The sequence below is a fragment of the Pithys albifrons genome, chromosome 7 (genome assembly GCF_047495875.1).
Source record: "Pithys albifrons albifrons isolate INPA30051 chromosome 7, PitAlb_v1, whole genome shotgun sequence".
NCBI classification, from domain to species: domain Eukaryota; kingdom Metazoa; phylum Chordata; class Aves; order Passeriformes; family Thamnophilidae; genus Pithys; species Pithys albifrons.
Window position 1 is genome coordinate 21,440,005 of NC_092464.1, and position 12,237 is coordinate 21,452,241.

General features: G+C 39.7%; 1 protein-coding gene across 1 annotated transcript in view; it reads left to right on the top strand.

Annotated features, from left to right (window-relative positions):
- Positions 1-12,237, top strand: part of CUBN (cubilin) — a 140,806-nt gene that overhangs the window by 13,636 nt on the left and 114,933 nt on the right. The window contains exons 12-20 of the mRNA XM_071560397.1: positions 824-1,010; positions 2,534-2,652; positions 3,940-4,174; positions 5,460-5,641; positions 6,319-6,481; positions 6,683-6,873; positions 10,598-10,754; positions 11,303-11,481; positions 11,975-12,137. Of these exons, the coding sequence (XP_071416498.1) occupies positions 824-1,010; positions 2,534-2,652; positions 3,940-4,174; positions 5,460-5,641; positions 6,319-6,481; positions 6,683-6,873; positions 10,598-10,754; positions 11,303-11,481; positions 11,975-12,137 (1,576 nt within the window). The remainder of the gene's footprint in view (positions 1-823; positions 1,011-2,533; positions 2,653-3,939; positions 4,175-5,459; positions 5,642-6,318; positions 6,482-6,682; positions 6,874-10,597; positions 10,755-11,302; positions 11,482-11,974; positions 12,138-12,237) is intronic.

Sequence of the window (12,237 nt, forward strand, 5' to 3'; positions counted from 1 at the left end):
AGAAAAGGCAATGAAATTGTTCCCATTTAACACTCTTCAGGCTGAAAATGAAAGTTAACAGCTCACATAACTGCAGTGCAGACTTCTGTCAGAAATGGCTTGAGAGAACTGATTTATAAACCAGTTATCCTGACTTGCTATTTATAATGTTTAGATGATTTGATTGACTGAAATCAAGCCAACGGTTTTCTGAATGGCTAAGGTAATACAAACTTTGACTTTTTAGAAAGTGATTTGAAAGATCCTTTCAAAGAAATAATTAAATAGTAAAAACTCAAAAAGCTAGATAATCTGATTAGGCTTTAGGTTTACTTTGGTATTCATCAGTGACCATCAAAGGCCAAACACTGAGGGGACACCTCATCCCAGTCTGCAACTTCCTCATGAGGGGAAGAGGACGGGTAGACACTGATCGTTCTCTGTGGTGACCAGTGACAAGACCTGAGGGAATGGCTTGAAGTTTTCTCAGGGATGGTTTCGTTTGGATATTAGAAAGAGGTTTTCCACACAGTGGGTGATTGGGCACTGGAACAGTCTCCCCAGGGAAGTTGTCACAGCACCAAGCCTGACAGAGTTCAAATGTTTGGATGATATTGTCAGGCACATGGTGTGACTCTTGGAGATGGTCCTGTGCAGGGCCAGGAGTCAAACTCATGGTTTCTTATGGGTCTCTTCCAACTCAGCAAATTCTTTGATTCTGTGATTTCTTTCCTCCAATATCTTCTCATAAAATAAGTGTAACTATCAGTATTTCCTGTGATTATACTGATTCCTTTAGGTGATTCAGGCACAATAAGTTTATTTGATCTGCTTATACCTGTAGGCAATGATCTCTGGCTATTTCTGTGTGTGTAACGCGGGCTGGACAGGCCCTAATTGTACGGAGAACATTGATGAATGCCTGAGCAACCCATGCCAGAATGGGGGGAACTGCACCGATGGGATCAATGGCTACTCCTGCGAGTGCACCAGCGCCTGGACAGGACCTCAGTGCCAGACTGCCCAGCAAGGTACAGCTTTGTGTGTCACTGCTCTGGTCAGCAGTGGGAGTGCAACAGTGAAACTGATCTGCAGGCCACTGCCCTTGGCTAGATGCCAAGCATCTGAAAATCAGATCTCTGATCCTGAGAAAGTGGCCTGGATCCGATATAAGAAGGACAAGAGAATATATTGATGTTTCTCTTTCGTATGAACTATTTCATTTGTTGCAAAGCTGAGAGGTCCCGACATTTTTAGTCAAGAGGAAAAGCCAGAAAAGGTTTTCAAACAGAAATACACTGAAATAAATGTTAGCCATGAGAATAAGGGACTCTGAGTTTTATAGAGTGACTGCAAGGTCCTGCCTTTAACATTTCTTCTTAATATCACTTTTTCTCTTTGTTTGAGCTTTTTTTCCCCCCCATTAATTTTAATTAAGCAAGGTCAGGACAGTATTCCAGTGAGTTTCACTCTGGCAACTGTCTGTCAGATGGCTCATTTTTATTGCAGGTTGCTGTGAGGAAAGCAGATTAAATTTTCACAGAACACAGAATGTAAAACTTCCACTGATCCCCTGTGAAATCCACTCTATTTCAGAGCTACTTCAGGGTCTTTTCTGTTTTCCTTATGTATCTAACCAGTAATGTTTTATTATGAAGTTCACATGGAAACAAAATGGATTTTTAACCTTTCATAATGAAGGGATAGAAAACTAGTTTTTATCCAGTAAGAAATTGTAATGTACCAACTGTTCTCTTAGTTTCTAATCAAGGAAAAACATACATTTTTGACGAGATAGTTTTGAATCTGATTGAGAAATGGTGAGAGGTTTTAGATAGGCACTTCAAACAAAATTATATTCTCTTCATCACTTGTTGAAACAAAACATTTTGCTGAAAATTGACTGTTTCTTTAGCATCAGTTCAACTGCAACTGCTTGTTGTACACTACCTATGTGTGCATTGTATTTTGGCTTCTTTACAAAAATTTTTCTGTAGCTGTTTGGGATTCCCTGTTCACAGCACCCGTACATTGAACAGTTCAGTGTGAGAAGAGACTGTGGTATAAGAGGTATTGTCAGGCCCACAAATCTGATCAGAAGAGTAAATGGGACAATAAAAATTTGCACAGTTAGTTAACTCCTAGGATGCAACACTACTGAGAAAGATAATTTTACATCAAGTTATCTTCAAAATGTTATTTCACCACAGGGAAAAATTTAAAGACTTGATCTAATGGTAGCCTTCCAGAAGACAAGCAGTTTATGAACACTGTCCTGGGACAGAATCAAGATCTTTTGGCAGTATCCACATATTCCAGCTGAAATTCCTTGTTCTTTTTCCAGGAACTACTTTTCTCTCAGGGAATAATTTTGCTCATTTTTGAGATGTTAATGCACTTTAGAGGAAATCCCGAAGAATCTTTTATAGAATTATCTTTCACGTATGGTTTTAATGTGTAAGAAGCCAAAGCTATGCAAGAAAGTTAGGTTTTCTGTAAGTCTGCATAACGATGGTGCAAAGTAACCCCTTTAATTTTCTATCTCTTTCTGCAGTTTGTGGAGGATACCTCTCAGGCTCCAGGGGGAATTTCAGTTACCCTAATAATCCAAACAGCCATCGGTACAACAGCGGGGTCAGCTGTGCTTGGGTTATTCATACTTACCCCAACAAGGTAAAATAGGGTTCAGCTTAAAGAAACCTCATTCTGCAGGACCCTTCAGCTCATCAGAGTAAACATGACTATATTCATGCTACATGTTCCAATGTTGTGATCCAATCCCCTCAGAATAAAGAGTTTTTCAAGAAAGTGAGTTTCAGATCCTTACAAGCCTCCAGGTTCCTTAGCCTCAGAATTTTCCTGGGTTAGATTTTCCATATTTTTCCTATGCAGCTGAGAGTTAGAGTTGATTCATCTAACTCCAGCCACAGAAGAGACCCCATTGCTTTAGAATGTGATCTGTGCATAGCTGCATGAGAAAAGTTCTGCTCTGATGGGCTCCACAGCTGGTTCCTGACCTAAATGACCCCAGAATAATTTCATATTTCTAAATTCTGAAATGTAGAATGCTGAATTCATGTTGTCCATGGCTACAGCATTTGACTTTTTTTAAGGAATTAATTTTTAAATGTTGCACTCAAATGTATATTCTGATGCTGATCTGCAACTAACAATTCCACTTGTGTTATAAATAAGATATAAAATATGTTACCTCACTCTTTGGCATGGAACTTCTAAGTTGAGATCTAAATATTTCTTCTACTTTTGACATTTTGTGGAATGAATTATGTCATTTTGTAAATCAGAGCATGCTAGTAGTTTATATAGCATTATATATATGTATGGGACATATCCTCATCTGTGAGCCTGGGAGTCACTCAGGTCTTCAATATACAACATAGTAAAGCACATTAGTGGAGATTCTGAACAAAATTAAAGCTATACATGTCACAAAGTATCCAGAGTAGGCTTTTGAGACACGGATTTTATATGTGCAAAACAAGATCATTTAATCTTTTAACTCCCATTACAATACTTTCAATCACAGCAAGAATGAGAAATGCTAACAATCTGATGAGAAAACTGCCAATGGAAACCTGTAATAAAGTATTTTCTGCTGTATTTCAAGGCTTTCAAATGGCTTGAAATATACACATGTATGTTTCACACATGTAACACAGAGGCAAATGGTCTCAATTATTAGTTTATAGAAATCATGCTCTTTCCAGAAGGTCTAAATTCTTGTCTGTCTATCAGTCTATCTATCTTCTCTCTCTCCTTTTGACCCGTAAGATTCTTTAATGTCTTCTTTTCTCCAGGAACATTTCAGGAAATGGCATAATGGCTCTAAAGCTCATAGATTCTCACAGTTGCATGAACACATATGGCTCTAAACATTTTCTACATAAATACTGTCTCAGCAGAAGGAAAAAAAAGAGATTTCTTATTTTCTTCTATTAGATTCTGCATATTACTTTCCCATTCTTCCAACTGGAGGCAAGTAGTGAGTGTAACTCTGACTTCCTTCAAATCCATGATGGGCCTTCAGCATCAGCGCACATGCTGGGAAAATACTGTGGCTCCTCAGCTCCTGCAGACCTTTTCAGTTCCCACAACTCTCTGTATTTTTGGTTATACTCAAGCCACACCAGTACAGCTGGAGGTTTTACTGTTCATTGGGAATCTCAGAATCCTGGTAAGTTTGATGAAACGTCAAGTAATTTAGCATCTTCATGGTAAAGTGAATGACTTATTTCCTTGATCAGGGAACAATAGGAACAGAAGGACAATATTTTACGAGGGAGTGAGATATTTATGCCTCTTCAAAATATTTAAAGTCCAACTCTAGGCCTCTGCCTGAATAGCTTTCTGCTGGTTTTTTTAAGGCTGTTTTACACCTCCTGTGAGGAATCCCCCAAAGTGTATGTGGTCCTGGAGATGCTGCTCTTCTGATCAGTTCCCTTTTCTCACAGAAATATCTAGTACTTTGAGCAATCAAGTTAATGGTTCTTTGCCACTGACAATTTACATCAGGCTGAAGAGTTTGAAACATGCTTTCTAAGCATGACAGATTGTTGGGAATTGAATTTTAAATAATATGTGAGCTTTTTGGTATGATTTGCTGTACATTTCTGGCTGAATTCTTGGTAATGCCACTTGGGTGATTCCTCCAGGTGGCCTGGCAGTGCATTTCCAGAGATAAACTCCAAGTCATCTAATGTAAAATCAAATGCACTTCTGTGTTCTGTGTATTATCCAGAAACAAAATATTAGATTGGGCTGTGTCTTGAAAGAACCATAGAGTAAAAAAAAGTACAGAAAATTAATTTTCCTTATTTCTTGAAATATTTGCTGTAATAATTTTAACATGATTTTTGGTGGTTTTTCTTTTAATTGTCATTATTACATAGATAATTATTAATTGTCAAATTTGGGTACTGAAAAGTGAAAGTACTTCTTTCGGGGGAAAAAATAACACCCACAAAATAAGTAAGGAGGAGAGCGGTATAGATGGGATCAAACTACCTATTCCTTAGGTATAACACACAAGCTACCTCTCCCCTTCCCGACTGATGCACTGAGATGGATGTTGCGTTATTGCACATATATTAAACTCCCTTGCTGGCAATTAACTTTTCCTTTTTTTTTGTTAATGAAAACAGACTTGTACTAGGATAAAAAATTGAGACTATTTCCAAAGTGCAGAAATTCAGATTAATTTTTTAAATCCAGACCAAACAGTGCTTCTAATCATTCTCTGAAAGACATTTTCATCATAACCATGAAAGAATCTTTCTTCTACTGTACAAATCAGGAAATATTTGGAGTTTTGCTTTTAAAACTGAGTTGCAGAATTAACTTGTCTTGATCTTTGTGCTTTAATTTACCCTGGTGTCTAGTTTTGACACTACAGGACAATTCATCTTCTGACCTGGCACATGGTGTTAAAGACTGTGTTCTTCCGTGTGTCTTTCTGTTAGAATGTGGTGGTGAGCTGACAGGTACTTATGGCTCGATAAGCTCTCCAGGATATCCTGGTAACTATCCTGTAAACAGAGATTGTTTCTGGACCATCTCAACCAGTCCTGGCCTTCTCATCACATTTGCTTTTGGCACACTAAGCCTAGAACACCATGAAAACTGCAGTTATGACCATTTAGAGGTAAAGTATAATCATGAATTATAGCAACATTTTATGTTTATGTTATTGCAAAACAAGATATTTCAAAATGTTTTGTACAGAAAGGGGCAGAGATCCTGCTCCACTGAAGTCAGTGAAGTCTTGTGAGTAGAAAGGATGGGATTCAGGCCAAATACCTGATGGGAAGCTTTCACTTTCTTACAAAGTTCAGTCTCCAATCTCCTTGTCAGTCTCCAGAGAATTAATCTGCCTAATGGAAACTGTTCAAGAAAGGGATCTAAGTTTAGAGGTTCATATCATAGTACAGTCCATGACTTGATGTGTGAGCCTAGGGCTTTTTGTCAAGTTTGATGTAATGTTCACAGAATTCACTGATACCTATTCATGGAAATGAGAAGCTGTTTCAGAACAACAAGTTCTCTGCAACTCAGAGCATGATTTCAAGAAAACAGTTCAACAGTAGATACCCTGATACTTTATTTGCCTTTCACAAAACCCTTGATGACTCTCCTGGGAGCATCATCACAACTATGCTGGTGGATCTGTTCTTGGTTCCTATGTGTTTGGAGGAAACTTCATGTGAGCTTTCTCTCCAAACAACATCTACAGTTTCTCTGGGGGCCTCCAAGATCAATTAATACTGTTCACAGTTGGTACACATCTAGTAACCTGAAATGCTGATCTGTCATTGTGTCTAGATTAGGGATGGTCTTCTTCCACAAGATCCTGTCCTTGGTAAATACTGTAGCACTGAATCTCCACCCCCACTCAAAACCACTGGTCCATATGCGTGGATTCACTTTCACTCTGATGACTTCATTACTGATAAAGGCTTCCACATTGTCTATACAACATCTCCTGGTAAGTGAAATTCAGCATTGAAGATTGGTCTGTGATATTCTCAAGATAGAGCCAGTAACACATGAATGGATGTAATTAACACTTGCTCTTTAATAATGTAGTAATTCTCTTTGATCTGCAGCCATTGTACTTTGATTTGCAGTCTGAAAAACAGTTACTGTACTCCTGAATATCTCAATTGATTTTTTTTTCTTAATATAGCAGATCCAAGTTGTGGAGGAAATTACACAGAGAGTGAAGGGGTTATCACCTCCCCTTTCTGGCCTAACCCTTATATCAGCAGCCAACAATGTATCTACATTATCCGACAGCCAGAGAATGAAAAAGTATTCCTCAACTTCACCCATATGGAGCTGGAGAGTCATACTGGTTGTTCAGCAAATTATATAGAGGTGACTTCCCTTAATCCGTTGATATGAAAGGTTGATTACATGTGCGTGCAAAATCATGCATAACTTCTGTCCCAAGGGCCTTTGCAGAAATAGGTATTAATCAAAGGACTAAGTATACAAATTTGTTAGGGTCCAAAAGTCACAGGGACTAAAAGAGCAGGACTGTGCATTTGGAGTGAAGCAAAGATAAAGAAAATGAGAAATTCTGCTTAGCTTAATACTAATTATTAATCAGCTGTACATGATTAAGGTGTATGCATGTCAAATACAAGGAAAATAGACTTAATGCCATAGCCACTATGCAGCATTTTCTGGAGTCATGGTGTTATATGGAAGAGCTTGTTCTGTCACTGAAAGGAAACACACCATATAAATGATTATAAATACATACATACATATATGTATGTCCATATCCAGAGAAGTGGTTGAGTCACCATTCATGGAGGTGTAAAGATGTGTAAATGTCGCACTTAGAGACACGGTTTAGTGGTGGACTTGGTAGTGATGAGTTTATGATTGGACTTGCCAATTTCCAGGTCTTTTCCAGCCTAAATGATTATCTGATTCTATATACATATGTAAAGCCAAGAGTTTATTGTTGCCATAACTTATATCTTACAAGTTTAATTAAAGAATTCCTATTAATCTGAATCAAATTATTATTAAAAACATAATAATACACTTAGAATGTTTCTATATGAAAAATGTAATAATAATAATAACACTGTAGTAATGTCAATACTAACCAAGATCCATTTGAGGTGGCTTTTGTGTTTGCTTTTACTCCTATTTCTCTCCTCACTGGTCTGCAGTTCCATGTTACATGCAATTTTATGACCATAAGTTGCCCCGGCAGGGACAGAGCCAGGGAGCAGGGCAGCTCCAGGCCTTGGACACTTCCCTGGGATTGGGGATGGATGCCAGGCTGGGGCATGGACACATAGGGGAGGCTGGCTCAGCAGAGCCATGGCCAGACAGGGCTGTGGGAGGCCAGACTGGCCCCACTGATGGGGCAGGGACCGACAGCCCTGGGGGCTGCCATGGGGGCTGGGCCATGGGCAGGGTGCGGGACCCAGGAGAAGCAACGGTGGCCTCGGGGAGTCACAGGGGTGCCCTCCGGACCTGACAAGCTCTGTGTGTTGGTGGCCTCTGCCCCTTCTCCTGTCACCCTGTCCCTGTTCTCTGCACTGCACTGTGACTCGCCATGTCTCAAGGTGTCTGCTGTCACAGCCAGCCTGTATTTCCCCATACAGTCACGAATCCCTGATCCCACATGGACTGAGTGCTGATATTGCTGTCTGCCATGCAAAGATACACAGAAGTAGAACAAACTGGGCACAGACCCCAGTTAATGAGCAAAGGCGCTGCCGCAGCCGCAGTGGGTGGGAGCCATCCCTGCAGCCCCAGCCCAAGCAGGACCCAGCACTGCGGCAGCACAGCTTTGGGGTTGTGTTTAATCTCTTCCTGACCAGTAAGGAACAGGCCCCTGTGAGCTCCATGCTGTTAGTCTATTTTTAAAGGATGTTATTGTGCTGACATCATTCCCTTCCCTCCTCCTCTAATTCAAAGACCTTGGATGGAATGAAGTGTAATTAGTTTCTGAAATGAGAGGGGAAGTGTGTTTAATGAAAACAGACAGCTTTTGTTTGTTTGGCCTGGTACTCCTCTTGCCTAATTGCTGGCAGAACAGCAGCTAAACTCACAGCAGCCACAGAAACAAACCCATTTCTGTTGAACACCATCGGTTTGTATTAGTTCAGCAAGGCATTTGCCTCACTGTTTGCTGGTCAGTCACAAGCTGTTAATTTTCCTGTGCTTCTGCCCTCCCCTTCGTCCTGCCTTCTCACTCAGGGGCTCAGCCCAGGGCAGAGAAACAGAACGGACATTTTCTCACTGGGGCAGTCAGTACAACCAAAGTACTGTGCTGTGTTATCCAGGCCTAATTTTTCACATATGGGAGTGTCTCACTGGGGTTTATAGTGAAATTCAGCTGGGGAGATAGCTTTTGGGTGTTTAAGTTACTTATAAGTCACTGCCCAACAATTCTTTTGTCACTTTGAAAAACTACAGGTTATTCCCATCCCTGGTGAAACCAGGAAACGTGTAGAATTTTCACAGGGACCAGACACAGCTCACAGGCCCTTGCTCAGGGAGGGATGTTTAGTGTCTTACCGAGGAAGAAACAGTCTGGGATCAGACATTTGCAATAAGAAAATAGAGACAATAAAACTTATTTAAGAAAGTCTGTGACATGGTGCTGCAGAGGTAAAGTGTTAGCCAAGCCTGCTCCTTTTCCATGCTATCCTTCTAACTGGCAACATGGTTTAGAGAATATGTTATTTTTATCACTACCCACTGGGCCTTATAAACCAAAAATGTAAGGAAAATCAGCTCGAGAAAAATATGTAAACTCCTGTGAACTGTAGTTCTGGAAGCTTTCACTGCTGTCCAAAGATTTTCTAAATATTTCAGCACAAATTCTGATCTTAGCTTCTAGTTTCAGAGAAATTAGAAATAACTGTTAGCCAGAAAACAGTCTCAAGCAGGCCAGCCACTGGCTTCTCTCCCAGCCCATGGAAGAAAGGTTTCTTCCTCTCAGATGAGGAAGAAAGAATTGATGATGAGAGAGGACCTGAAAGCTGAATGACCCTGCTTTGACAGTGATTTCACTGGAATTTTTTTGAGGTTGACAGCATATACATTCATTTAAAAGCTGTTCCATCTACATGAGCTACCACCACTTTACAGGAGAACAGAGCTGGGTTTTTTTACAGGAGAATATTTGGGAGAAAAATTGCATTTGTTGCTTGGGCAAAGAGAGTACTTGTTTTTTGAACCTCAGCTTGTTGGCTGCCCTCTTGAAACAAGACGAGCACCTCACAGATATACCAGTGCTCTGCCTGGTCCCCTGTTTGTACCTATGAACTCATGGACTATGGATTTAGGACCTGAAGTTTTGAGTTACAAATACCTCTTTCCCTTCTAGTCCCCCAGATAATCAGAATTCATAATCAGCTTCAGGGGAAAAATATAAGACACGTTTCTCCTGTGATTAGCAAATTGATTGAGGTCAGTAGTGTGTCAGTGCAGAAGGTAAAAGGTGGATGCCCTGATATAGCTTGTCATTATCATGCATTGAACACTTCAGATAAAGTAATGGACAGACATCAGTGTAGCTCTTTACTGCTTTAGGGACTTACAGTTTTATCTTCAGTTCATGACCTGTCTGGCTGCATTGATGTATGCGTGTGATGAAATAGATGCTTTTTCTGGAGAAATGCCATCACAAAATCACTAGAAACATTATGGCCAGAGCAAGAAAATCATAGATACCTCTTTTATTCTCCAGCAGATTTTAGTGCTGGCAAAAATGTCATTGGTGAGCACTTTGTCTGTTTCTTTCATACCAAGGATGTCACTTTTGGAAACATAAGCCCGAATAGTTCTGAAACTGTGGTTCATAGAGAAGATCTGTTTCATCCTAATGTCCTGTGGTAGCAGCAAGTGTGTGTCTTCTGTCCTGATCATTCAATCCTTCCTTTGAGCTCTCCTAAATCCTGTGCTTGTGCCAATTACTGTGATGGCTCTTTGTCTGTCTTATAAACACATAAAATAGTTACTCCTTTTGTTTTTAGCAGCTCTTGTGAGATTATAATTTTATCTGGATATCAGATCCCAATGCTTGTATTATCTAACATTTTTCTTTTTTTCTTTTCATGACTAGGTTCGAGATGGTGACAGTGAGATGTCTCGTCTTATTAGAAAATTCTGTCATAGTACAATCACATCTCCAATCACTTCTACCAGCAACAATCTCTGGATCAAATTCAAGTCTGATGCTTCTGTGCAAAGCACTGGCTTCAGGGCCATTTATCAAGTTGGTAAGAGGAACTGGTGACTTGCATATAATAGGTTTAAGACAAACTTCAAAAGAAATAAAGTAAAAACAAATAGAGTCAATTTATTTATTTCAGATGATGTCTGCAGTAGGTCTGTTGTCAGACACTTCTAGAATGCTTGCAAGTGGGCCTCCCATTGCTTCTATTTATGATCAGTCACTTAGTGCTAACATACCAAAGATATATAGCTACAACTCTGCCTAAATCTTTCTACTTCCATTTTTCCTGTATTTTAGTTCTTAAGCCCCAACAAGCCTATCTGTGTTTGTGAAACAAGTGAGTCAAATGCATTAGTTTCCATGGGCACATTTAGTGTGGTCTTCTGTATGTGCATTTTTATGGTATACCTATAGTAATACGTTCTGTTAAATATGTTTGTAATGGTACTTAGGTAATCTGTATTAGCTGCTGTAAGAAAATGAGGTTTTAGGGCTGGTTTTCATCTAATTTCACAGTGATATTTGATAGATATCATGATACGTCCCTGAAACCATTAATCATGGGTACTGATTCTTGGTGTCTCTTGGCAGCCTGTGGAGGTTCCTTGTCTGGAACAGGCACAATCCATTCCCCTTACTACTCCAGCATATCCCCTCATCCAAAGACCTGTGAGTGGATCATCTCCCAGGCAGCTGGTCAAGTGGTGATTCTTAAATTTATCGACTTTAACATTCGAAATGCAACCACTTGTGACTCAGACTACGTTGAGGTAAAGAATAATACACATATACTATGAATAGTAGATACATAATCTGCATGTTCCTTCTCATACTCACCTCTACCAAAGCAGAACTTCTTGACAGGTAAGCACTCCTTACAACAGTCACAAAAGCTTTTCCAGGTTCAATGTGGAATCCCAGAGCTTTTCTTCGTTCTCCAAAGATGTAATGACAATTTGGATAATCAGAGACAAGTATCAGGTGTCTTTAAACAGGTAGGCCTAGTTTGGGAGATTTATGTGCCCCTTACTGTTGAGGGTGTAAGATCTCATCTTTTTTCCATCTGAAATGCTTTTGGTGGAAGAGTGCTTCTCTGATAGGCATAAGGTTGCATTGTATGTGCTGGTAGTAGAAAACACACGAAGGAAGGGGTAGGATTGACTTACGAAGGATCTCTTGTAGAGTTCTTATGAATTAATTTATGCTTAATACTTGAATATAATAGTAATTTCTAAGGGATACTTTGAATACACTTTTCTTCAGGTCAGAGATGGCAACAATGAAGACTCTCCTATTTTGGAGAAATACTGTGGTATAGCTGTACCATCTACAGTGCAATCCACAGGGAACAATCTCTATATCAAATTCAGAACTTCCTCTCTTACCAACCTTGGCTTCAGAGCTGAGTACTGGCCATTAGTCAGAGGTAAGGAAGGATTCTTTTGTTGTTTTCTGTGTAGAGTGTTGTGGCTTTCCAAGTTTTCCTGTATACTGAAAACAGTTGGCCATCAACTTTTATGATGGTG